Genomic DNA, 26,082 nt, shown 5'->3' on the forward strand with positions numbered 1-26,082 from the left:
AGGCAGAGGAACATATGGCCCAGCGTATGCAAATGCTTTGTCACTTGAAGCAGAAAGCAGGGGGGTTTCTGGTGAGCATTTCTGAGCAGAACAGAGGGCAGACGTGGGGAGGGGGGTGAGGAAAGGATGGCAGCAAATCAAAGCCGGAGTGGAGCTGCAGTATCTAGGTTACCTTCATTATGTGCAGCTAAATATGGATGCCAATTAATTAGAGGGCTGCTGATTTCCAAAGAAAATCAGTTTACTCTTAATGAGCTAATCAGAACCTATTTAAATATCAAATAAATAATGACATGATTAGTCTGCACAAAGGCGTGTGCAGGCCCTTGACGCGGGCTGCTCCGGCTGGGATTTGGTGCACCATTGCCAGGATTTCCGCAGCGAGCCCTTGGGAACAGGATGCAAACAGCATCGTTTTCCCTCTGCTCTGATCCCAGTGGGACAGGGCTGTGTTTGATAGGGTATAAAGGTAATTTGCTGGCAACACCCAGTGATTAGCTGAGGATTTAAGGGCAGGAGTAAGCGGTGCCTGGATGGGCATCCTCCTGGTCCTGCTCCATGGTGTGAGGCTCTGGGTGCTCAGACAGAGCTCCTGGTATTGTGAATGTTAATAAGAGTCAAGCTGTGCTCTGCAATTAAAACCCTGATTATAATTTCTCCCATCTGTAGCTGATTCTACTCCAGGACTCAAGGAGGGATTCGGAAGAGATGTGAACATCACATGGGGGACGCGTGTGGCGTGTCTTCAGGTCGCATACGGTGACTGCATCCTTAAGGGGAGTGAGTGCAGCTCCTCCAATGTTAAACTGCTCCTAAGAATGGGTGTCCCACTTCTCCTCCTGCAGCCTGTGGATCCCCCAGTACCTGGGTATGGGATGAAGATGCCGGTCTGGAACACCGGTGGGAGAGCAACAGCATCAGTGCAACCCTGGTACCCAAAGGCAGCGCTCAAGTTGTGTGAGCAAAGCAAAGCAAAGCAAAGCAAAGGTGATGCTCATTTCGTGGTCAAGGTCGCTGCTGCCTGGCTGCATCTGCCAGGAGACCAAACGTGGTCCCATGGGGCAGCTCCCGAAGCAGCAGCTAAGTTTACAGGAGTTTAAAGCTGCAGGAGCAAGAGATGTGTGGATTCACAGGGAGCTGGGGAAGCAAATACACGGGGAAGGGAGCAAGGATGTGCGCTGCAGACAAGACATAGAGCAGACTGCAGACAGGGCTACATGATGCCTCTGCACGAAGTCCTTTAGATGGGTTCAGCTACAAACTGAAGCCCAAGGCTCTCTGCACAGCACATGGCTCCTGGGCACTGGTGATGGACCTTGACTATAGATCTTGTGTGAGGTGGCATCTGCTGCAGTGCACAGAGCAAAAACCCTGGGGTTTTGCAATAGGAAACGAGGGTGTGCAACCAAGATCTCCCTCTCGGCATCAAATCTGAGGGGCTGAGGTTGTATGGACAAGCTCAAGGAAAGGGCAAGGACCTGCTGGGCAGGACAGGGGGGGGTCTCCCTGCTTTCTGGGAGCTGTGAAATACCGGGGCCACAAACCCAAGTGGCATCTCCATAGGGTGGAGGTGTGCCCAGTGTCTGCCCTGCCCGCACCACTGGGAGATGCCAACCATGCTTTTAACAAAGGTCTCATTTTCTTCCCAAAGGGAAACCCGATCCGTTAAAGCAGCTCTAAATCCTCCCTGCCCTGCACAAGGAAACCCCAGGAAAGGACATCACGGGCAGTGTTCAAGGTTGGACGGGGCTTGGAGCAAACTGCTCTAGTGGAAGGGGCTGGAACTGGAGGAGCTTTAAAGTCCCTTCCACCACAAACCATTCCATGACTCCATGACAGCAGAGACCTCAACTCATCCCAGCGCAGGAGGGGGTGCCCCAATGGATCCTGCATCCGCCCTCCAGGTCGGAGGCGTCCCGAAGCCGTTACCTGCTCGATGGGGATGACGAGGAAGGAGCCGCCGCCGGCGCTCTCCGTCACGATGGCGAGGAAGCTGGCGTTGACGGCGCAGAAGTGGTTGTCGTGCACGTTCTTGGTGATGGGGACGCCGTCGAAGCAGTGCTCCCGGCTCGCCACCTTCCCGTAGACGTTCCGGAACTTGGAGCTGCGGTACTGCGGGCGCCATGACATCTGCAGGGCGACACAGAGGGGTCAGCGTCCCCCAGCACCCCGCTTCCCACCCCGTGCTGCAATAGGGGATTTGCCTTGCAAGGCATGGGGCAGCAAATAGAACACCCTTGATATCAATCGGAGGTGGCACAAGGGACCGCTCGCAAAAGGCATTAAAAGGCTCTCTGCTGTTGCAAGATTGAAGCTGCTCTCCTTTGGAGCATGAGCTGTTATCTGGAACACGCAGCACCAGGGCTCCATGGGCATATGACAGATGCATTAAGGCTTTTAACGCGGTGACTTGGAAATGGATCAGTCTGGACCACATGAATGCAGGCAGTGGGGCAGAAGAAGAGCACTTAAGGCAGGGAGTGAGCAGCGCGGAGCTGGTTCAGGCTGTGCTCAGCTGTCTCGGCTCATTCCGTACGGGTTTTCCCACTTGGAATGACCAACAGCTTTGTAGGAGCACTTGCTCCCACTGGTGAGATACCCTCAGGTACTCATCAGCTCATCCTTGTGGACCAGGGATCCCACGGACTGGTTTTCCATTTCAGTCACCTATGAGCATTCCTTATGGCAGCACAAGTACCCATGATGAAATCCATGAAGATTTAAGGCCCTTCAAGCTCGCAGGACTTGTGTTTAAGTGTTTAAGCCACCTTAAAGCAGCATTACTATTCAGCTCTACCCATAGACATGGCAACTGCACACATGAGGGCTCAACACCGCTCGTGTCTTCATAACTGGCATCTATTGACAAGAGCATGTAAGTGTGCACTAAAGCACTGGAGCATCCCCCAGCCAGGGGCAACACCAGGGAAACTCTCCAGTGGCTGCTCTAATCCTGAAGAAATCCAATTCCCTGCTTCCCCCCCCTCCTCCCCAAACCCAGCACCATGGGCACAAGGTTGGGAGCACCGAGTGTTCGACCTGCTCTAGTGGAAGGTGTCCCTTGGAACTGGAGGAGCTTTAAGGTCCCTTCATCCCAAACCGTTCCATGAGGAGTAGCAGGGGTTCGGCCATCCCCAGGCTGCAAGGAGAAAGGACACAGATCCCCGCGGATTTAACCCAAAACGAGAGCAGAGAATTGCTTTTTTTTTTATTCAGCTGGAGGCATTTCTGCTCTGCAAAAATGCAGACTCACGTCCAACAAAGCCCTGGGGATCTTTGCCAAACCGACCCAAGCGCTCGGAGCCAGGCAGGGCAAGGGGAAACGGGAGCGCAGCCTGAGGAGCGGCTTTCACTGCGTTTCCCTCTTGCATCTTCCTTTGTCCGAGCGGTTCTCGCATTGAAATGTAACCTTTTATTGTGTAAATGCAGCACTAAAATGTGTTTTGCTGGCGTTTGAAGCTCCCGATTTGCTCCATGGTCCCCAGACTTTGATTTTGCTCTTGTTTTTGCTGTCTCTGCCCCTCTGTTCCAGACCGACTGCAAAAAAAGCCCCATAATCTACCAAAATGGACCTTTTCCCCCTGTTTTTCCCCCTCTAAACTCTTCAGATGCCCTGTAGCATGTCCCCACAGAGGAGAAAACCCCTGTGCCCCACTGCAGAAACCCCTCTGACCCTGTGGGGCACCAGAAAAGAGGCTCCCAATAGTTTCTGCATCCAGAAACATTCAACCTAACGAAGCAATGCACCAGCACAAATAAGCTCCGAGAAGCCCCGAGATGGGTTTTACCCTTCACGTGGGTCCTCCCATGTGTGCTGTGGGTGCTCCATGTTCCCTGTGGTCCCCAACCACCAGGGTGATGCTGCTCCAGCATCTTTTGCATCTGTTTTTCCCCACCCCTCCCTGTTCTATTCCTTCTCCAAAGGCAGGGCCAGGCTCCGTTCAGCCCCTGCCACGCTGGGAGGAAGGAATAAGCCCAAGTGCCTGTGTCGCTAGAGAAATCCAGAGTTCCTTTCCCTTAACCTCAGCCGGTGTTTCCTGTATCCCAGCCTCACATCATCCCACGGCCTCGGGGCTGAGGCAGCCTGGAAACAACGGCAAAATCCCTGCTCAGGGCTGCCCAGAGCCCACATTGTGCTGCGGGAGGCTCCCGGATGGGCCCCTTCCTGCAGATCCTTGGCTTTGGAAGCTGGAGGAGGCCTTCCCAAGGCAGGAATAGATCCCGTGCCACAGGGAGAGCCAGGGGGTTCCAGCCCCATCGGCATCAGGGAGCACCAGCCTTTGGATGGGGAGGAGCAGGGAAACGCAGCTGATGGGACAGTTTCATGCTGATGGGGGATTTAAAGTCATTTACAGCCACAGCATAGGCATTGCCTACAAACAGAAACCTAGAAAGATGTTCTGGCCAAAATAAAACCACCACTTTCCCATCTGGATTCTCCCATTTGGATTATTTCCCATCGCATTATCCCGTTTGGGTGTTGTAATTGATGTCTCGGTTCCAGCTTGCTGAAAACTTTGAGTTTCCAAGCAGATGCCAGCTTTGGTTTCCCATTTCACTGCATTATTCATTCCTCCACTTATTTTTCCCCACTTCGACCTTCGCTTTGAAACTGGTGCTGCAGACAGGGCCATCTCATGGAGCTTCCAAGCATGCAGGGGATGGCAGAAGGAGCAGGAGCCCCTTGGACACCACAGCTCTATCCAGGAAGATTTCCCTGGCACCCGAGTGCTCCCAAAGGATGCAGAGAGAGCACAAGGCCCCCGAGTGACCTAAGGGATGCCAGGAAGAAGAGAATCAATGAAAAACCATCACGCAAACGGTGACGCACAGCCCCTATGTGCAAACGTGGCTGCTGACAGGCTCCATGCAGGATGTCTTCCCAGCAGAATACGTAGTCCCACAAGAAACCCCACTTTATGATGGAAAGCTGTTGAAAATCAGGTGATTTTTCTAGCCAGGAGGATGGAAGTCTCCTATCTCGCAGGCTCTGCAATCCAGAGCAGTGGTGTAGCTTCCAATGGGACATGGTTGTGTTATTTACTTATTTTCCTTCCACATATTCCTTTGCGGAGTCCTTCGCTCCCTGGGGTTTCCGGGCTCAGAGCAGGAGGAATGCTGGAGTTTGGAGCTGAACAAACATCCTATTTCCTGGGGAAGGCTTTTGAAGGCGAGGAGGGGATGGAGAGGAGGGGAGATGTGGGATGTTGTGGTGTGATGCAGCACAGAGCATTTTGCAGATGGTGCTGAGGAAACAGCCCCTTCCCCAAAGGAGGGAGACAAAGCAGGAGAGGAAAGGCTGGAAAAGACCCAGTCCCTATTCCACCCTGATCCCTCTGCCCTGAGCTTCCTCCCAGGGGCACGGTGGTGGTGCTGGGCGCTTTGGATGGCATTTGCATGTGGAGATTGAAGCATCCCGTGTCCCACAGGGTGTGGGGACATTGGCCATGGCCCAGATGTGGTGGCATTGGTGTGCTCAAGGGGATGGGACCTTCCCCAACACTTAAGGAGGGACTTAAAGGGCGGAATGGCTTTAACCTGCCCGAGGGGAGACTGAGCTGAGCTCTTAGGCAGAAGCTCTTCCCTGTGAGGGTGCTGAGGCGCTGGCACAGGGTGCCCAGAGAAGCTGTGGCTGCCCCATCCCTGGCAGTGTTCAAGGCCAGGTTGGACACAGGGGCTTGGAGCAAGCTGCTCCAGTGGAAGGGGTTGGAGCTGGAGGATCTTTAAGGCCCCTTTCAACCCAAACCAGCTGGTGACTATGATTGCATTGCTGTCTTCACCTTGAACTTAAACCCTTGCATTTCAGCACCCATGGAGATGAGCAGCATTTCAGACTCTTGGTTGGGTTTTTTTTCCCAAAATTTCTTTACCTTTTCCTTCTCACTCACAACTCCTTTGACTTAAAACTGTGTTTGTTCAGAACTCATCGATCCCATTGCAAATCACCCCCCCCCATGACCACACTTTGCTGTGCTCTGAAACAGAGAAATGGGAAAAGGAAACGGGGTGAATTCAGGGAAGATGGGGGATGCTGGAAGCTCATTTTAGCTCCTGTGTGCCTCTTGCCCTGGTGCACATGCATGAAGCCACAGATGTTCCTGGAGCAATGGCTCTGATCGAGCTGCTTTTATCAAGGGCCCAGCTCCTGCGCCGCATCCAGCAGCTCTGGGAGCTGTTATCCCTAGCCTTTCAATCCTTCAATATGCAGTTCCTATGAAACTCGCTTTTGGAGTAAACCCCCACGTTCTCCCGATGCTGACGGGTGGTTTTATTTTTCCATCACCTCACTCTCCATGGCTCAGAAGCATTAAAAGGAATATTATTGATTTATAGGACTCATTTCCATCCATCTCTGGACTCGGACCCATGTGCCACCGTTTCCAGGGTTCACTCTAGTCCTGCGTTATTCTTGGACTCTGGTTTTTCCTTCCATTACAAACCTCCTCCCTTGTTTCGAGCAGAAGTTACACAAACCCCAAGAACGCCATCAAGCACTTTGAAGTGAGGCAATGAAATAAATCACAGCATCCAGCATCACCATCAGCCTCATGAAACAAGCAGAGAAATGCTCCGCTCCGCTCCGGTGTTTTTAGGCTCATTGCAACGTTTGGCTTCTTTAAGTGCCTGAGGGGATGAGTGTGTCCCAGATCCCAAGCCGGAAGGAGGAAACCTCTTTTGGCAGCAAGTTAGAGCAGAAAGCTGCGCATTGGGAAGCCTTGAGCAGTGATGCAGGCCAGTGCTGAGCATCTGCTCCCCCCAGTACCCCTGGATGGGAGGAGGAGGATGGGCAGCGCTGCCATCCCGCTCCTCCTCTCTAAACAAAAGAACAAAGCAGCTCATTGAGGTTTCATAATGGGAGCAAGGATATCTGCACCCGGGCTGGGGAACATCCTGCCTGCAGCTGAAATATCCCGTTGAGGAGCAAGGCATAGAAGGGTTTGTGTGTCACTTCCGAGCTGTTCCTCAAAACCAGGGGCAAACACAGACCTGGAGGTGGGAAGCACCCCAGGAGCAGTGTTACAGGTGAGGGGCCCGGGGTTTGCAGCTCTGGGTGAAGCCTGTCACACTCCCTGCACCTCTGAAGGGTTGCATCGGTATCTTACTGCCATCCTGCCCCACTGCATAAGCAGATACAGGGAGAAGATGGACAGGAGCATGAGATGTAGGTCAGTCAGCAAGAGATTTTCCATACACACAGGGCTGGGTTAAGGTGATGAAGCCAAGGAGCAGCTGCAGCCTGTAGCAGGCTGGTCCATGCAGGAGGTGACAGGGATCTGACTTGCCTCTGTTCCCCAGCTATCCCAGGAGCTGCAGTATTCCATCGTGTATCACAGGGCTGACACACGAGCAAGGAAAAGGGGAGCTCCCAGGGATGAGGAGCAAAACAGCTCTGTGGCTGCAGAGGGGTCAGAGCTGCCCCACTGCGGGCAGCCTGCGAGCTCCTGCTTCTTGAAGAGAGGGAAATGAGCTTTGAAATGGGTGTTTCAGCCCCCCGTTCAGTTTCGCAGCAGAGAGCAGCTTCTGGAGCAATTCCATTAACACAAACCCAGACAACTTCGTATCTTGCGGGGTTTTCCATAGGATGGAGGCTTGGTACCGGCACCCCATCAGCCAGATGCCATGGGGCAGGCAGCTCTAACCCGGCAGCACACACAAACCCCACAGGGACCAGCTCATCCCGCATCCCCCGGGAACAGCTCTGCCGTTCGCCTGGAATAAAAGGAACCAAGGAGCAAAAGAATCCAGCCCCAGTTTGGAGGCTTTTCAGCCGTGCTGGCAGCTCCAGGCTGTGCCTACCAGGAGCAGCAGGACACGGGGCTTGTCTCAATGCGGTTACTTTTAAATGCATCTTTTCAAGGCTCGGGACTCTTAGCAACAGCAGCCGGGAGGCAGAGCTTGTGCAAAGAGCCCCGAACGCTGCAAGAGGCAGTTCCAGAGCTCTGTAATCCCTAACAATAATTCCTATATATAGCGCCAGTTCATCTGCCTCAATCACAGGAGCTTTCTGAGGAATGAATTCCTGCTTTCACCTGTACAGAGCAGTGGGTTTAGGAGGGGGGCTGGCAATAACCCCCAGCCCTGGTGCAGGGGGAGCCCTTCTTCTGTGCTGGAGAGGTGATGGGGGCTGTGGCACTCTCCTATGGCCCTGGAGAGGTTTTTAATGGGAAATCAGGGCTCTTTCACTGGGGTTTAGGTTGGATTTAGGGCAGATTTAGGTTGGAGATAAGGCAGAAGCTCTTCCCTGTGAGGGTGCTGAGGCGCAGAGAAGCTGTGGCTGCCCCATCCCTGGCAGTGTTCAAGGCCAGGTTGGACACAGGGGCTTGGAGCAAGCTGCTCCAGTGGAAGGGGTCCCTGCCCGTGGCAGGGATTAAACCCCTTCCCTAAGGATACGGTGCCTATTGACCATGGACCTGAGGGGGAGGCCTGTGAAGCACTGGGACGAGCAGAGCTATCCTTGTAGCCTAAATCAACACCTGCCAACATCAGAACACCATTCCTGCAATAACTGCACCGTAGGGGAGTCCCCCAAAGCCACCTCCTGCCCCAGCCTCATCGCTTTGCTTGAGCACAGCCCGTATATTCGACTCCCAGAGGGGAAAATGCACAAGGAGGAGCTGTGTCCTGCCCCATCCCCTCTCCACGCAGAGATGGGGTCTGCGTTAGCAAAGCCTGTGTGGCGGAATTCTGCTGCTCCCTAAGGAAAAGCTTGAAATGAAGCATCTATTTTTCGATAAGACACCCAGCATCGCCAGGATTAGTCATCAAATGCTCATTGTTCCGTGCGCATTAGATTAGAACCAAACAAACGCTGATTTCAATCTCCCCCCTACTCTAAGGCTCTGATGCTTCTCAATTCAACCTTGAAACCGGCTTTTGTTCACGTTAATGGCTTTCACGCTAACGAGGCTCGGTAAGATTTAACACTTCGGCGCATCCCCTGCTTCATTATAATGGCAATTCCACCGCCGAGGGCAACGCGTTCTGGCAGAGCGGAGGCACAATGCAGGCACCAAACCTGCCTGCAAGCCCAGACCCAGCGCTGCCACACGACTGATGCTTCGGCCGGGGCATCTGGGTGCATTCGCAAGCCGAGGTTGATTTAAACGCAGCAGAAGCAGCTCAGAAACAAGTCCCTGGTGTAAATAAAGTGGTTTCTCCTTTGTGCCAAGGGGCGTTCAGAGCAGAGGCAGCGGGTTGGGCTCTCGGCTTGCTTGTGCTGCTGTTTCTGTGCATCTCCCTGTCCCTGCCTTATCAAGATGCCCTGTGCAGGACGCTCACCAGGCTGCTGTGCCTGCCCCCCCTCCCAGCACACTAGGCTTGCGGAGGTCCCTCATTGACTCGACAAGAGCTCATGCAGGCAGGGAGAGCAGGGACATCCAATTCGCCATCCCGGGGGGCGAAGCAGAACACACAAACCCTTCATGCCTGCAGTGCAGGGCAGGAGCCAAACCCACGCTGGGATGCTCCCGGGTGATTCTGGCAGGAGCTGGAGCATCGCTGGTGGCAGGACATGAGGATGAGCTCCGTGAGCCATGAGCAGTGACCCTCACCTGCCAGCCCCGCTCAGGACAAACGTGCACCACCGCCGGCTTTGTTAGAACCATGGAATGGGTTGGGTTGGAAGGAACCTTAAAGCTCCTCCAGCTCCAACCCCTGCCATGGCAGGGACCCCTTCCACTGGAGCAGCTTGCTCCAAGCCCCTGTGTCCAACCTGGCCTTGAGCACTGCCAGGGATGGGGCAGCCACAGCTTCTCTGGGCACCCTGTGCCAGCGCCTCAGCACCCTCCCAGGGAAGAGCTTCTGCCTAAGAGCTCAGCTCAGTCTCCCCTCGGGCAGGTTAAAGCCATTCCCCTTGGCCTGTCCCTACATCCCTTGTCCCAAGCCCCTCTCCAGGTTTCCTGCAGCCCCTTTAGGCACTGGAGCTGCTCTCAGGTCTCCCTTTAAGGAACCTTCCCTTCTCCAGGCTGCCCCAGCCCAGCTCTCTCAGCCTATTCTTCTAGAGAACAAAGTAATAAGTGATTTCAATACAATTTTTGCTCCTGAGAGCAAATGGAAGCACTTATGTACAGGGCACATTACCTGACTCATGCACAGTTAAGGTGCTCATTAACCTGTCCAGAAACCCTGGGACCAGCAGCAGGATGTAAAGCAACATCTATTCATGCATCTCTTCAGCCCCCTCTTCTCTCAGGGGGGAAAGATGAATCAGCCATGCAGGGAGAGAGATCTCCTGCTCCCATCTCAGCCCACCCCACCGGCTCTGTTTGCACCACCTCTGTGATGCTGGAACATCTTTGTGTGTTTTTACCAGGATGGGAGACTCCATGCCCCCATCCCCATCAGCCCTTTACACATACACAGCCCACGGGGCAGGGGAGAGCCCTCCAGCCTGCTCTTGACAACACTCTGGAGACCCAAATCCTGCAGCAATCAGCAAAGTTCCTTGTTTTCTCCTTATTTATGGGCCCGGCTGATGGCACAAGCAGCTGGAGCAGCAGAGGGAAGCCGAGCAAATGGCTTCAGCTCTGCACCCACCGCAGGAAACACCTTTTGGGCTCTAATAAACACCGGAATAAGCGCTCTGAGCGGGGCCTCACAGAAAAGCGTGATGCTACCAAGCAGGCTCTCATGTCCCCATCCCCTCCGGCCCCTTCACCCTGCCTGGTACAGCTGCGCAGCAGTGATGGGGATGAGGGTGCAGATGCACGGCAAAGCTGAACCTCTGCTGTGGGGAGGCAGAGGTGCTGGGGGTGTTTCACAGGCCGCTCCATGGCAGGGAATGCTGCCATTCCGTTGGGAGATGGTTTTACAAACACTAAGGATGAATCCCATCACCGCAGACTACACAAAGGACAAAAGAGAGATGAACGTTTCCGAAGCCTATCTGCCAGCTGAGTGTTTTCCAGCCTGGAAGGAAGTGACTGGGATTTCCCTGGAGTTCAGCTCTTCAATGCTGTCTTCTTTCTAGCGGGCCCGGATTGCCTGGGAAGAGCCTCTCCTCCTCCTGAACCGCTGGGAAACAAGCACCAAGCGAGGCCAGATGTGCAATGGCCACGGGGCCGGGCTGTCCCCGTGAGTCCCCATCCCTCTGCAGCCACTGTCCCCAGGCGCTCCACAGGGTCCCACTGCTGTCACGGACTGCTTGGGAGTGATGCGAAAAGCATCCCTGCACCAGCATTTGTGGTACCAGCGGGGGGCCCATTTTGGACCATTTCCCCCCCCACCCAGGAAGGCTTCCGTAGGAGAAAAACCAAACCTCTCCTGGGCCCGTGCGCTGAGAAGCAGCACAAATCTCACGCTCATCCATAGGCTCTGTAAACAAGCAGTTTTCCTCCCACTCTGTTTCCCAACTCCTTCCCACCCGGCGAAGCCAGAGGAAACATCCTGATGGAGCACAAAGCATTTCTGGCTCCCGGCGCTGCCCTGGGTCACTGACCACAGGATTTCACTCTCCTCCCTCCTCCAGCTCCTTGGAATAACGTTCCCCTGAGTGCAAAACGTTGCAGCTTCTTCTCAGCTTGGGAATGTTTTAGGAAACCCTGAGAGGGGGAAAACCAGTCCCTGTTCACGTGTTGGGATGAGCAGGTACCGGAGCCAGGAGCTCATCCATGAGGCTTGTTTCACATCCCATCACACATCATCGAGAAGACAGAGCCAAGAGACTTGGTTGCACCAGGGTTTTTCCAGCCAGGATCCAGCAGTGTTAAGCAGAATAAACAGGGCTGCTGTATAACAAGAGAAAGGGAGGGTGCCCTAAATCCTACCCCTCCGGAGGTAACCAGCTCTTCAATGGTAAGGAAGTGAAAAGCCACCCGGATGGGGATTGAAGAGCTGCAGGATGGCAGGGAGAAGGGTGGCTGCTGGACCCTACAGTAAGAAACTGCTTGGGAAGATGTTAAGGGGGAAAAAATCCAGGTAAAAAGGAGTGCAGGAACACCAACGTTCCTGCTTCTGTGATAGCCGGAAAACATCCTTACCAAGCCCCAGCTGGGACATGAACCACTGAAACCCATTTATCCTGGCAAACAGGACTTCTGTAAAGCAGGGAGACAGCGCCTTGCTTTCCACCCAAAACCTTCCCTGGAAATGAGCATCCGGGGGGTCCTCAGGCCATGGGGCAGCATCCCGCAGCCTGAGCTCTGGTTGCGCCTTTCCCATCGCAGCCGTTCCCTCACAGGGCCATTGGCTCACGTGCAGCTTACAGAACCACAGGGTGTTTTTTGGGGGAAGTTTGTCCCAGTTGGGGGTAAAGGGAAAAGAAGGAATTAAAACAAAACAACAGGAAGAAAGAAGAAACAAACACACCACAACCTTCTGAAGGCTTCAGGCTTCGGAAACCCGCTGCCTGCCACTGCCAGCAGCTGCCAGAGCCTGCGTGCATGGAGGTCGCATCCACCACGGGATGCGGGAGGCACCGAGCCCCCATCACCAGCCTGCCCCGTGCCCTACAGGGAGCTGGAGTCCGGACAAGCCCTTCCTTGTGCCCCAGCAGCCAGGAAGAGGGAACCCATCCCCTCAAGTGAAAGGGAGCCGTGTTCTTCAGGCGCAGGGAAGCTCAGGGAGGAACAGTTGCGACATTCCTCCCCTGCTCTGTGATGCACCCACATTCCTCAAATCTCGCCTTTTCCCCGTTTCTCCTTGGTTTTTAGCACAGACTGCTCCAGAACTGCGTTTCTTTGTGTTTTATATAATTCTGAGAGCAGCCAAAGTGACTCTGTTTGATGGGGATTCACTGTGAATCCCTTGGGAAGGCACAGGAGCCACCTGAGCTCGCACGGATGCTCACTGCACACCACAGCTCACCCATGTTCACCCAAGCACTATTTCTGTACGTTCGGCTTTTTGGGGGCTGCTTAAAGGAGTCAGCATTTCCACAAGGACAGAGTTTTCCATGGATCTGCTCTCAACTGATGTACAAAGCTTCATTGGGATATAGGGTCAAACCCTGGGAGGAGGAGAGCTGCTCCTGCACTCAATAAGGAATGCTTTCCAGGCCGTACAACTGCTGCCTGTCCCTCTGGGGTGGCTGAGGGTTTGCTGGGCACGGTACCATGTCCCTGGGCTGTTTCCATCCCTCTCCATGCCCACCGAGGTCCATCGGGATCCTCACCTGCCCTGCTCTGCTTCGCGGGCTGAGGTGCCTCCGGACACCCAGGAACGGACACAGGGATCAGAGAAACGTGGGTGCTCCTCGATCCTGGAACAAAGGGAAACCCTTTAGTTCAAGCCGCACCGCTGCTGCCTGCCCCACTGGGCATGAAGCCTGAATCTTGGCTGCACCAAATGCACTGGAGGGATGCTGGGTGCCAACATGCAGCGGGGCTGCAGCCACCGGTGCCAGTGCAGCTGCAGGCAGCTAATTCCTAATGATATTAAGATTAATTCCAGGCCCCTCACTGCGAAACTGCTGCTTAATCCCGCTGAGAGGAGGGGTTTCATCGGGCTGAGCCATCCCTCATTCACCATTGGGAATATTGAGTCTCAAAGCACCCAGTGCAGAGGCTCTGGATGCTGGCTGTTGGCATGGGGATGGCTCCACCACGCCTGCAGCCACAGGTCCTGCAGCCGTGGAATCTCCAAACATCATCCTGGTGGATGGGTGAGGATGTGGCCCCCATCACTCCGGATCTCCCCCAGCCAGTGTGCCTTGGGGCAGGCATGAGGAGGATGGAGCTGTGCCTGGACAGAGAGGCCATTATTCCCTTGGGAATTTATAGCAGCTACTGTACAGGCAGAGAGCAGGATGCTCAGGGCTGGGCTGTGCAAAGGGTTGGCAATGGCTGCAAAGGGACCCTCTGTGCATCGCTGACAGCTCAGGCTTTGGCACCCAGCACCCCTACAACTCCAGGATCCAGCCTTTTAGGTCCTTCCTGTCACCAAACCCAAGCAGCATCTGCTCTGTGACAGCGGTGCCCGGCACTGGCACCTGCCTATACCCAGTGCACATCCCCAGGATGACCCTGACCCTGATGGGGCTTTTTTGTCTGGAATGTGGCTGTTCCCAACTCTCTGGTGCAGGAGGCAGGTAAGGATTTTCCCATAAGGGTTTTTCCCAACAGGTTGTTGAGGGATTCACACAGCAGGTGGAAGAAACCAGCACTCTGAGGGGAAAATCCAGACCCACATCCCATCGGGAAGACAGGGGCTACAGTTGGCCCCCGGATGCTTGTAGGCACACCTCCCATCCCTGCGCTGAGCAGGAGCAGGTGCTTCCATGGAGAAACAGGTTGGAAACCCTTATTTTCCGGGCAGAGAGGTGGCTGTCACCCTTCACCACCCCGGTTCCCCATCAAGCAGGGTCCCTGTTGCGCTCTCCACCTCCTTGCCACAGCAAGACCCCAACCTGGGCTCAGGTCTGAAGGGTTTAGCCCTATTGAACCCTATTTCCCTACTGCCTTCAACTCAAGCACCATCTTCGGCTGCTCCAGCCCGGCCTCAGCCCAGTTTTGCTCCCAAGGCTCTCCCCAGTGATGCTCAGGGCTCTGAGAGCCGCAGCGAAGGGGCTTTGCCAACAGCTCTGCGATGAACAAAGGAGCGCGGGGTTTCTGGGAGCCGAGCCTGGCGCGGGAGCGATGGGATTCATGGATCTGGGGGGGGCTCCGGCACGTAGGCTTTGCTGCTGCCAGGTTCGGGGGATGACACACTGAGTCGGGAGATGGGAATCCGGGATCCGATCCTGGCCGTAATGAATTGAACTATTCAGCGTTTGGTAAAATTTCCATGCAAAGAAGGAGGAGAAGAGGGGGGCTGACCCCGCGCTGCCTCTGCAGGGTATGAATTACAGAGCCCGGCCAGCCTGCTGGCCGCAGACAGGCGATGTTAGAGCGCCAGATTAATGCTGCATTGAGTCGCAATTAAAACTCATTGCAAAGCTGCAGGCCAGACAAGTTGCCTTTGATGAGAGCAATGCTGCTTGAAACGGGAGCTTCCATTTTTAGGCTCAAAGCAGCCCGTTATGCTCGTCCCCAGCCCTCCAAAGCTAAAGATCAGGGAACATCCACGCTGTTGGAGACAAGGGGGTTTGTTCTGTGCTTCACGAGCAGCTCAGGGCTGAGTGCCTTGTTCCAGCCCGCTCCAGCTGGTGAGCAATGTGATCCCCTTGCCTCCTTCCAGCCCTGGCACCATTATGTGATTGCCACCCATCACGTGCTGCAAAGGAGCTCCTCCAGAAGAGCCAGCATCCTCCCTGCCTGCCTCCAATCCCCCTCAGGAATCCACTTTGCACCATGACTTATTCGTGTCTGGGCAGCCCAAATGAGGGAGGCTTTTCCTACCGCCACATCGCTGAAGGACAGGGATTTTGGAGCAGCAAGAAGCCCCACTACTCCCCCATCCACCTTCACTGCTGCCTCTGTGGCTCGCTCCCACCGGGAAGAGCATCTGCCCTTGATCCCAGCACTGTGCCAGCAGCTCGGCTCTGCATAGACCAAGAGTTAAAGGAGCCCTATTGTTCTGAACGCCATGGGCAAAATCCCATGTAAGAATAAATGCATTAATCTAGAGATGTTCATGCAATTAATCGAATTTATTTTCTAGACATGTTGGCTATCCAGCACCTAATCCATTACCTGGAGTTTTATTACTCTCGTTTGGAGTCAGTTCTCAAGCACCAGAGCACACAGAGTGCTTCATCGAATTCGTCTTTATCAAACCACCTAGAGAAGGCTTCACCCCTTCTTTCCTTGGCAATAAAGTCAAGCTGGGCTTGCCTTGCTGCTGCAAAGCCATTTCCCCTGATAGCATGGCCCAGTGCCTCCAATCGAGCTTCCTATTGATTGAATCAGTATCAGCTTTTCCACGGGATCAGCATTTGCCCCAGACTATTTAAATCTGCCCTGATCACCAAGCAGAGGACACCGTGACTTGCCATCAGGAGCATCATGGCATTGGAACCACGCCATCTCCATCAAGGGCCTCTGCAGTAACTGCTATTTTACCTGGCTTAGAGCATCCTTCATTTAGTGTGATCATGACAGGCCATGGTTACAGTTTCCTCTCTGACTTTTTGGCTTCCTCTGCTGGCTGAGCTATGAGGATGAGCTGTTATCTCGGCAGCGTGGCTTTAATGACTTAACACCAATTAATACACGGTAAAGCATGGGATAATTCACCATGGGGCCTCCCGGACACATCCACTTTTAAACTGCATCTTCCATGTAAACCCTCCGGTCATTTGAAAACTCCATTCCCCAAATGCACCCCCCCCCCCAGGCCCCAGTAACGTGTGTTCATGGTTAATTCTATTTAGGGCTTTGGAAACCGCCTCTGGTGATGGGCGGGAGCTGGAAGCACCATTGATATCCCAAGGGACTTCTGCCATGCCTCTGCCTGCCAAAGCACACCCGGCGCAACCCATGCTCCGAGGTTCAATTTGCCAAGCTCCTCCCCGGCCACAGGATTCCCACTTGGGTATTCCCAAAGAGCCCGTTAGCCTTTGGATGGCAAGTGAATGGGGAGAGCCCAGCGTGGGTTCTTCGCTCCCGCTTTGGCTCTCCATCCTGTAACTCACATCCCGAGCCCTGCCTGGCTCCGTGCTCTTCCGCACGAGGAGAAGCTCATCCGGGATGAGGAATCACTCACCCAGCCCTGCTAAAGCAGGCACCTGCCGTGGGACCTGACCTGTCAGCACTCTTTGCTGTTGCTCTTGCAAGCAGACTGATTTAGCTCCATCACATTTGGGCTGCTTTGGTGTTTGCAAGCAACAGAGACCAAACCTGAGCCCCAGGCCCTCGCAGGACCAGCTGCAGCAGGGATGAAGTTGCCCCTGATGCCTACAGCATCTTCTCAGCTGATGCCTACGCCACCACCTTGCTGGCTCGTAATGCCATGCCATACAATGCAGCAGCGTGCTTTGCCATGCAATGCAACACCCTGCCGTGCCACGATGCCAGGGGAGCGTTGCAGGGTTTGGGCAGCTCCCTGAGCACGAGGCGTGGGCTCTTCCTGCATTTCCATCGGCCTTCCTCCATCTGTTTATCACCCGTGTAAACTCTCCTGGGTAGCAAACTCCCCCGGCAGAGCGAGGTCTGGGATGCTGCCGCTTGCTTGCACTTCCTCCTGTGGGAGGGAAGGGGGTGGCTTGGGACAGGGATGCAAACAGCTTGTTGCACATCCTGACAGCAGATATTCCTGCCCCCTTCTTCCCTTCCAACCCCCCCACCAAGAGAAGCATTCCATGCCTCCCCAGCTCTGCCTGGCGTCAGCACCCACACTTCGTTCTCAAACCAGTTTTTCCCTAAGGATCAATTGCTCGGGAATACTGGCAAAGCCTCTGAAATCCTGCCCATGGCTCCTGTTTCCAGCGTGGGAGCAGTTGCAGGAACGCTGTAGATGCCTCCCCCTGAGAGCACTGGGATCTGTGGGCTGTACTGGTGTTAGTTGGACACCTGCTGCTGGGCAGGGTGCAGACCCCCGAAGTCCCCTTCACCTGCCCCACTGTGGGAACACACACATGATTCCTGGTCCCCAAACCCTCTTTTCCCCCATAACCTTGGGTCACTGGACTCTTCCCTTTGCACTGAGTCCTGGCAGCCAAAAGCACATGGAAAAGCATCTCCTCTCCCACACGTGCTTGTGCCACTCTCTTCTTCCCACACCACATCCACCTGGGTACTATGGGAAGGACGAGCAAGTGAAGGACACATTCACCACCTCGGTGCTGGGGTCCATGCCTGTGGCCTGATGCTGTGGCACGTCAGACGCTGCTCTTGACATCAAGACAGTCCATATTACAGGAAATAAAGTTTATAGGGTGCATTAGAGCTTTACAGTGCTCGAGCAAAAGCCTGCTTTGTGCACATGACATGGATCTTCCCATTTTGCACCCCCATTCCCTGAAATCCAACAGCAGGCTCCTTCCCCATCCTACTGAAGGTGCTTTCCCTTCGCCCTCCGGCCCTTTCTCAGCGTAGCTCTGAATAGAGCTATTTGCACTCAGCAAAACTCCAGTTAATGAGCACTACAAATTAGCCAGCCTGGCTTAAAACCACGACACTTGATGCCAGTTTGTAGTTCCTGTAACCCAATTGACCTTTGGGGTCCATCCATCCCTCCCTCTTTCCCTCCACCCCTCCCTCAGCACCCAGACAAGCTGGAAACACGCTTTGTCTTGAACGCAGATGCTGTGGGACAGCAATGGATGCAGCACGGGGTGCTTGGAAACACACAACAACAAATGCAAACGCTGGTGGCGGCCCAGCAAAAGCCCAGCAGGCAAAATGCAAGTTATTTGTTAAGGATAATGATGGGAGAGAAGGATTCCTCCCCTTCACTGGGGAGCCTGGGCATGCTCTCCAGGCTCTTTGGAGTGAGGAGGGCTTGGGTCAAGCAGGTCCAGCGTGGACTGCTCTGCTCCCCACGGCTCCACAGCCCAGAGGCGGCCCCTTCCCTCTGGATGCTGCCATTCCGTTCCATGTCGTACTAACCCAGCTCAGGGCTCTGGACCACCCTGAACACAGCATCCCCCTGGCACAACCTCGGCGCAGCGATGTGGGCGCCCGGCAGCTCCCCATCACCTCCCACACCCACCAGCTCTCTTGGGGGGGAATTGCTCAGCCCCTCGCACCCCGCAGCCCCCCCCCCCCACTCCCAGGGTGTCCGTCCCCCCACTCCCCAGGCCAGCAGCCACCTGTAGAGGCTCAGGGTCGGGGCACCAGCAGCGCTGGCAAGCGGCCCCAAGTGGGGCCACTCCGTGTTGGAGGGGGGCTCCGCTCGCCCCGGCCCCCCCGGGTATAACCTCCAAGGGTTAAAAATGCAGCACAGCAGCGAGCCGGGGGGGAGCAGGAGGGAGAGGCAGGAAAACAATAAACCACGATGAAATAACGTCATAAATCAGTGCAAACGAACACAAATGGGTGATAAATAATAAGATGAATAATAATAGAAAATAAGTAATGAAGTAGCAAAAGTAAATATAATTAAATAATAAAAATAAAACAGAATAAAAGAGATTAATAAAAATATAATAAAGGATAAAAATTAAATTAAATAATAGAATAACGGAAAATAATAAAATAACATAAAAATAGAAATTAAAAATACAATGCAAATACAGTAAAATTAAATTAAAATAAAAGGAATGAAATGAAAAGTAAAATGAAATAAATTAAAATTAAAGAAAATGAAATAAAATGAAATGAAATAAAATAAAATAAAATAAAATAAAATAAAATAAAATGGAATTAAAAGGAATTGGCCCCGCTCCGCTCCCCTGCGCGGCACCTTGCGGGCGGCCAGGACCGCGCAGTGGGTGTCAGGGCTGAGGGCCGCGCAGCAGCGAGCCGTGGCGGCCGGTCCTTACCTTGGTGACAGTCATGCGGTAGGCGGCGGAGGGCTCGGGGAGCTCCGCGGGCGGCGGGAGATGCGCGGCGCGGAGGGAGGAGGAGGAGGAGGAGGAGGAGGAGGGCGGGTATAAAACAACGAGGAAAAGGCGGCTCGGGAGCGGGAGCCGCTGCGCTGGGAGCGGGGCGGGACACGGGCAGGGACCGGAGCGCGGAGCCCGAGGCCCGGAGCCCGGCACCGCCCGCCCGGGGGAGCCGCCGCAGCCGTCGGTGCTCGCGCGGCGGTGATGTCAGCCCGCGCGCCGTGACGGAGCTTGGGGGGGGATCGAGGAGGGGGGGGCACACACACACACTTCCCGTTGTTTAACTCTTCGCCATCCCGAATTCCCGAACCGTTCCCGTTCCCGCACCTGCTGCCCGCCCCCCCCCCGGCGATGCGCAGTGACGGGGGGAGGCCGAGGTGACCGGTTAGAGCCGCGCTCACACGCTGGGCGCGCAGCGGGTCTCCTGCCGGCGAGGCGGTGTCGGTGGATGCGGGCTCCCGGCACCGCGCAGAGGACGGGCTGCGGGGCGGCTGCAGCCCAGGCGCCGGCTTCCTGCCGCGGGAGGTGGGGATGCGCTGCAGGGTTCGCACCTTGCTGCCTGGTCCCTCGCCGAGTAGGGGGCTATAGCATCCGTAAGGGTCCTGTAGCATCCGTAAGGGTCCTGTAGCATCCCTAAGGGTCCTGTAGCATCCCTAAGGGTCCTGTAGCATCCCTAAGGGTCCTGTAGCATCCCTAAGGGTCCTGTAGCATCCGTAAGGGTCCTGTAGCATCCGTAAGGGTCCTGTAGCATCCGTAAAGGTCCTGTAGCATCCATAAGGGTCCTGTAGCATCCGTAAGGGTCCTGTAGCATCCGTAAAGGTCCTGTAGCATCCATAAGGGTCCTGTAGCATCCGTAAGGGTCCTGTAGCATCCGTAAGGGTCCTGTAGCATCCGTAAGGGTCCTGTAGCATCCGTAAGGGTCCTATAGCATCCGTAAGGGTCCTGTAGCATCCATTACGGTCCTATATCATCCATAAGCATCCATCCATGTGCTTGTTTCCCTTCACATACCAGGTTATTTGTATTTTTTCCCCCTATTACTGGCAGTGACAAGTGACACAAGAATTTTTTCCTCAGAGCTCGCCTCAGCCTCCCCTCTGGCAGGTTAAAGCCATTCCCCTTGGCCTGCCCCTACAGGCCCTTGTCCAAAGCCCCTCTCCAGGTTTCCTGCAGCCCCTTGAGGCACTGGAGCTGCTCTCAGGTCTCCCCTTCAGGAGCCTTCTCCTCTCCAGGCTGACCCAGCCCAGCTCTCTCAGCCTGGCTCCAGAGCAGAGCTGCTCCAGCTCTCTCCATGTCCATACCCATGGCCTTGCGCCCTTCATGCCCTTGCTCCAGCCACAAACACAGGAATTCCCTCATGTTTTTCAAGATCCATATCCCTGGAGATGAGAGAAGCGCTACCTGGAGCAAGCAGCATTTTAGCTCCTGTCTCCCGGTGACAGGGGAATGAAAGCAGCAGGATACAGCCCCGGCACCGAACTCTCCAGCCGTTAGATGAGATATTGCACCCATTTATTGTACTACTGCTGCATTACGAATACTTGAGGCCCATAGCAAGCGCATTGCCAGGTCCCCTTAAAGAAAAGGACTCTGCCAATAAACAAAGGATTTCCTTCTCATAAGGGGATTATTGAGCCAAGAGTCTGATGAGAGATCAGTGAGGTTTATTCCAGTGCCGAGCCTCCCCACAAAACATCCATGGATCTGGTACCATTGAGCCAAGAGCTGTAACAAACTGCCTGTTCCTCTGATATTCATCTAAACCCCAACACTGGTTTTAAAGCTCTGGGTGAGCTGGGCTGGAAACTGTGAGCAAGGTTAATGCAATTAATGTAAGGCTAATGACATCAGCCACCTCTAATTCCCGATCCACCCAGCGATGACCTCTTCCCAACAAAAAGCCCATTTTCCTGGGAGCTGGGGATGGAAGAGGAAGGCTCCATGGGGATGGAGATGATGCTTAAAACTAAGCAGAGCTTGGGAAGTGACCAACATGGGATACTGAGGCTCGAATAAGCCTCAGAGGAGCTGACGTGTTCCGGCTGCCGCCGCTTGTGCCACGGAAGCAGCAGCACCCGGAGCCTGCTGTGCCTCCTGCATCCATCTGGGGCCACTGGGATTAATTAACACCAATTAGCTAATTAAACAACCCGCTTGGAGCAGTGAACTAGGACATCTGGGGAAGGTAGGGTGAGAAAGGGAAGGCTGCTGGGAAGGCACGGGATCCCATGGATGGATGGATGGATGGATGGATGGATGGATGGATGGATGGATGGATGGATGGATGGATGGAGGATGCAGCCACTCGGCCTCCCCACATCTTGCATCCCCCAAGCCCCAAATGCTGCTGCTGGGGGATGTTGGGAAGGGCTGGGACCCCCTTTCAGGCAGTAGATGGAGTGGAAAGGGCAGGGGGACACAGGATTCTCAGCCCTTTCTGGGAGCAGGAGGGATGCTGGGGCAGTTCAGCCATTGCTGGGGTGGGAAAGGAGGATTTTGCAGCACCAGTGCATGAGTCCTGGAAGAAAATGGCATTGATGGATGCATGAAGCACGGTGGAGAGCTGGAGGGGGCCATAGATGTGCCCCATAGCCAGGAAAATACCGCAGGCTCCTTGTTTCACCAGTACAGCACAGCAATTCCAACCCCAAATCATTCAGCCTTTGGCAACCTGGAAAGGATTTTATTGTATTTTGGATCAATATTAAGCCAGTGATAAGGCTCGGGGGCTTTTCTATTGGGGTTTTGCTTTGAAGGTTTGTTGGGACCCCATTAAGGCTCCAGACTGGACTTGGGGGGCCAAAGAGGTCCTTTTGTAGCCCTGCAATGACAGCACCCGCTCCCCTGCTGCAGCCCCAGGGAAAGGGAGATGCTCAGAGCATGCAAAGAGTTGAAATCTCCTTCTGGCACTGGAAACAGCAGAGGAAATCATCATCAGACACACTGCATGGGGAGGATCACTCGGTCCTCATCCTCTCGGGAATGTGTCTCTGGTACCCCAGGAGGACGCCTATGGGGTGGACAACAGGAATACTCCTATAGGGCAGGATCAGGACGCGCTGCAAAGAGCTGTGGAGCAGAGCCCTTGCTGGAGGGAGCCGCAGTTCCCACCTGGAGATGGAATTTCCCACCGGCACCATGGTCCTGGGTGATGGTGGGAGCGGAGCTGCCGCGGTGGGAGGGGACCTGGGTGGGTTCAGGGCTCCGGGGTGTCTTGGGCTCCCTCTCCTGGCTCTCTGAAGGTAGAATTGCTGCATGCACGAGGAGGGGAAGCTCGCAAGCCTTCGGGCGCACCCTGCGGGGACAGGGTGGAGGATGCAGGGGGACCCCAGGGACCCTGGATGGGGGGGAAGCGATAGTGAACGTCGCTTTAGGCGGCTACAAGCCCATCACCGTCGCGGCAGCAAAGCGGACCCAGGCAGAGGGATGCGCAGGGGGCTGAGCTGGGCTGATTAACAAATCCCCCCCCCCCCAAAGGCAGGCTGGAGGGGGGAATCTGGGCGCCCACCTCCCTCCCTGCTCGCAGCATCTGCAGCCCATGCGTGGAGCAGGGCTGCGCTTCCGTCCTTCGTGCCCTGCGCTCGTCTCACGCCTCTGTCTGTGCGCTCAAGTGACCGGCGCTGCTGAGCGGGAGGAAGGAGATGCTGCTGCCTCCTCGCTGGATGGGATGCACTGGAAAAACTGGAGCCTGCCTGCCTGGCTGGGCTGGGCTGGGCTGGGCTGTGCGCATGGGATGCGGGAAGAGCGCGGTTCGCGATGCCTCTGATCGGGAGCTTTGGGATACATAACTACAGGCGCATGTCGCTTCAGAGCAATACACCACCGTGCTCCTGAGTGAAATACTGCCGGAGCCAGCCTGAATTGTGAGTCTGGAGAGACCTCCCCAGCCCATTCCTCACTACTGACCCACGGCTATGGGGCAAGCCGCCAGGCTGAGCTGGTTATACCACAGATGAGTTTTAGCCCTTCACTTGATGAAACTCTTGGAAAGACACAACTCCATCACACCAGGCAGGCTGTGGACATGTGAGGATGATAATGGAGCCACGCTGTATCACGTAATTCCTGTGTCACCAGAGAGCCCTGCCTAAGAGATGATTCATGAATGGAGCTGGCCAAGTGGCTTGCTGCAGGATGGCTTTGCTCTGGGGATGCAGGTCAGGCCCCAGATCTGCACAAGACAGTCAGGAGATGGAACTGCTTGGTGCTTAGGGCTGGCTGGGGAGCTGTAGGGATGGATCACGACCAGTGCTCCCATCAGATGTGGTGATCCTGATGCTGCCACAAGTCTTCATATCCCCCAGGACCATGCTGTTCCTCAGCAATGCCATTCCCTCCAAAATGAAGGGTGCATTAGCAAATCCTTCATTCTTAAGGAAAGATCCACCGAGCTGGTTCCTTGCTCCATCACAAATGAGTTATAGCTCTCAGAGATGCTCCCATTGCTGAACTGGTGGAGTAGGGCAGCCAAAGCTGAGCGCGCTGTTTGTGCTGGCTAAAGTTACGTTGAAATAAATATAGCATAGACACTACCTCCAGTCTGTGCATGGCAAATCGTCCTGGATTATCCCCAGAGTTACTGCAGCTGTGAATTATACAGAGGTTCATGTTTGGATTCCATAGTGGGTAATTTATAGAGAAGGCCAGGGACGGGCTTTCATCTGCTTTGATGGAAGTTCGTCTGGAATAACAATACGTGGTAGAACCTGGCACTTGGACCTCACTAAAAACTGAAGCCCTTCTACTTGAAAGCAAGATGTTTCCATTTAAAACCACTGTTAGCAGGAACAAACATCTCTCTATTACTGACTCCCTTCTCTTCCCCTCCTCTGGAGTCATCTGGTTCGGATTAGTCCTGGATAAGGTCCCATTTTTGCTCAGGGAAATGGGAGGGGAACTTGGAGCTATTTCTACTCATTTCAAGAATGAACTGAATGCGGTGCACAAATGAAAACGCGATGAGCTCCAGCAGGCGAAGGCAATCAAAGGGACATGGAAGCTCCTCCGGGTGGAATATCGCTCCGAACGGCACGGGAGATGGATGGTGGGAGCTCGGTTTCCCACCTCAAATCAGTGCCCTCGGTCCCCACTTCCCAGATCACCACCAAACTGGTGGCAGTGACCCCTGCAAGGGGGACGCTGTGGTTGAAGTGTGGGTTGGGGGAAACCCAGTTTGGTCAGGCCAGCCCCAGGGTCTGGGGCTCCCAAACTGCTTTCCTGGCACCCTTCATCTCCTCACCCCGGTGGGAAATGGCTGTTTTCTCCCTCAAGGAGAAGGGAGCCTTCCTCATTCCCGTTCCTAGCAAGGCTGCACAAGCTGGCTGGGAGGAAACCCTCCTCTCACGAGTGGGAAAAGCTATTCCCAAGGAAAGCCAAGGCGGAGGGAGCCTCCCAACAGCAGCGTGTTAAACCCAGCCCCTTCTTGTGGCTTGTTGTTTACATAGCGCCTCTTTAGAGGCAGCTCCTGCCATAACTGCTAATTTGATAGCATGTGATGGGGTGGAAACGCTCTGCAGAAGATGACAGAGAGGAAAAGAGACATCACGTCAGAGGCTGGAGCGGAGCAAGAGGCGAAGCAAAGCGAAGCTGGCGTGAAGAGATGCTTAGGTTTGGGGTTAACGTGTTTTGGGGATATAAACACAACACATTGTCTCTAAGTATATACATATATATTGTCTTTGGGGTGCTCAGAGCTTGACCCTGCCCGTGCATGCTCCTGCCATACACGCAGGTTGGTGGTCGCTGCAGCACTCGAGCATCGCGGTTGGGATGCAGCCATGCCACAAAGCACAGCTTGCAGCAAGAGGAGAGCTACCTGCAGGCAGCACAGCAAGGACAGGATGGACGTGTCCTGCAAGCAAAGACCTCAAGGTCTCAAAGAGAGTGATTTGATGCGGGTCTGAGCTCCTGATGTGCGTGAAGATAACCACGTGTGTGTGTGTGTGTGTCCTACCTCGGGGTTGCTGTCTGGAGGTGGGTCCGAAAGCACCTGAGCTCATTGCACAGTAGCCAAGGTGTGAGTTACCCACAGAGGAGTCGCTGTTCTTCTGTGCTTTCACTCTACCCAAAGAAATCCGTGGTTACTGAGCAGCCCATGGAGCCCTCTGAGCTCAGGTTCACCACGCAGCACTGGCACCGAGCTGGTGGCTCTGGCAGTGACTCGTCACCGTGCCCCATGCTGAGTGCACGTGGCTCCAGGCTTCCCTTGCCCCGCACACCAGTGACACTGTGGTCTGTGGGCTCTGGGGTGGAAAACACCCTGAGACCTTACAGGGAGCTCATTGCCTAACCCTCATCACCCTGGGGCCTCCCGGCTGAACCCCTGCTGCTCAGACAGGCAGCTGAGATGGGGTTCCATCTAACTGGAGTCCAGACTTAAAGCAGCACCAGGTCCCGTCTCCTGCTAGGGAAAAGCACACATTGGACTTGGAAACCCGGAGGATCCGGGGGCAGATCGGCAAGTGGCCAGTCTGGAAGCTCTCCTTGCAGCACGGAGGGCATGGAAACCAGACTCCAGTTTAAGCAGAGCATCCTGGCAAGCATCCTGGGCTGTGGGAAGCCAGCCCGGGCAATGGAAGAAGGGTTTTCCATAGCTCGAGCTGTTGTTTGGTGAATGTCCTTGGCAGTTGCCTCCAACGTGCATTTTAAAGGCAAACCTGAAACCTGGCCCGCTTGCTCTTTTTCCCCTCGCAGCACGAGCACCCCCAAGTCTCCCTGTG

The 26,082-nt window shown here is 54.8% G+C and overlaps 1 protein-coding gene across 3 annotated transcripts in view; it reads right to left on the reverse strand.

The window, feature by feature from the left end:
• The window catches only part of CORO2B (coronin 2B), a 34,708-nt gene extending 15,123 nt beyond the window's left edge, over positions 1-19,585 (reverse strand). The window contains exons 1-3 of one of the 3 annotated variants that reach the window (XM_061446542.1): positions 19,301-19,585; positions 13,112-13,198; positions 1,930-2,130 (exon numbers count right to left, since the gene is read on the reverse strand). In XM_061446542.1, the coding sequence (XP_061302526.1) occupies positions 1,930-2,130 (201 nt within the window). In that variant the 5' untranslated portion in view covers positions 13,112-13,198; positions 19,301-19,585. The remainder of the gene's footprint in view (positions 1-1,929; positions 2,131-13,111; positions 13,199-19,300) is intronic. The other 2 variants (XM_061446541.1, XM_061446544.1) reach the window with 2 other exon arrangements.
• Positions 19,586-26,082: the final 6,497 nt, after the last annotated feature.

Source organism: Pezoporus flaviventris, unplaced genomic scaffold, assembly GCF_033815535.1.
Source record: "Pezoporus flaviventris isolate CSIRO_AGI_PZ_B2104156 unplaced genomic scaffold, CSIRO_AGI_Pfla_v1 ptg000006l, whole genome shotgun sequence".
In the NCBI taxonomy this organism is placed as follows: domain Eukaryota; kingdom Metazoa; phylum Chordata; class Aves; order Psittaciformes; family Psittacidae; genus Pezoporus; species Pezoporus flaviventris.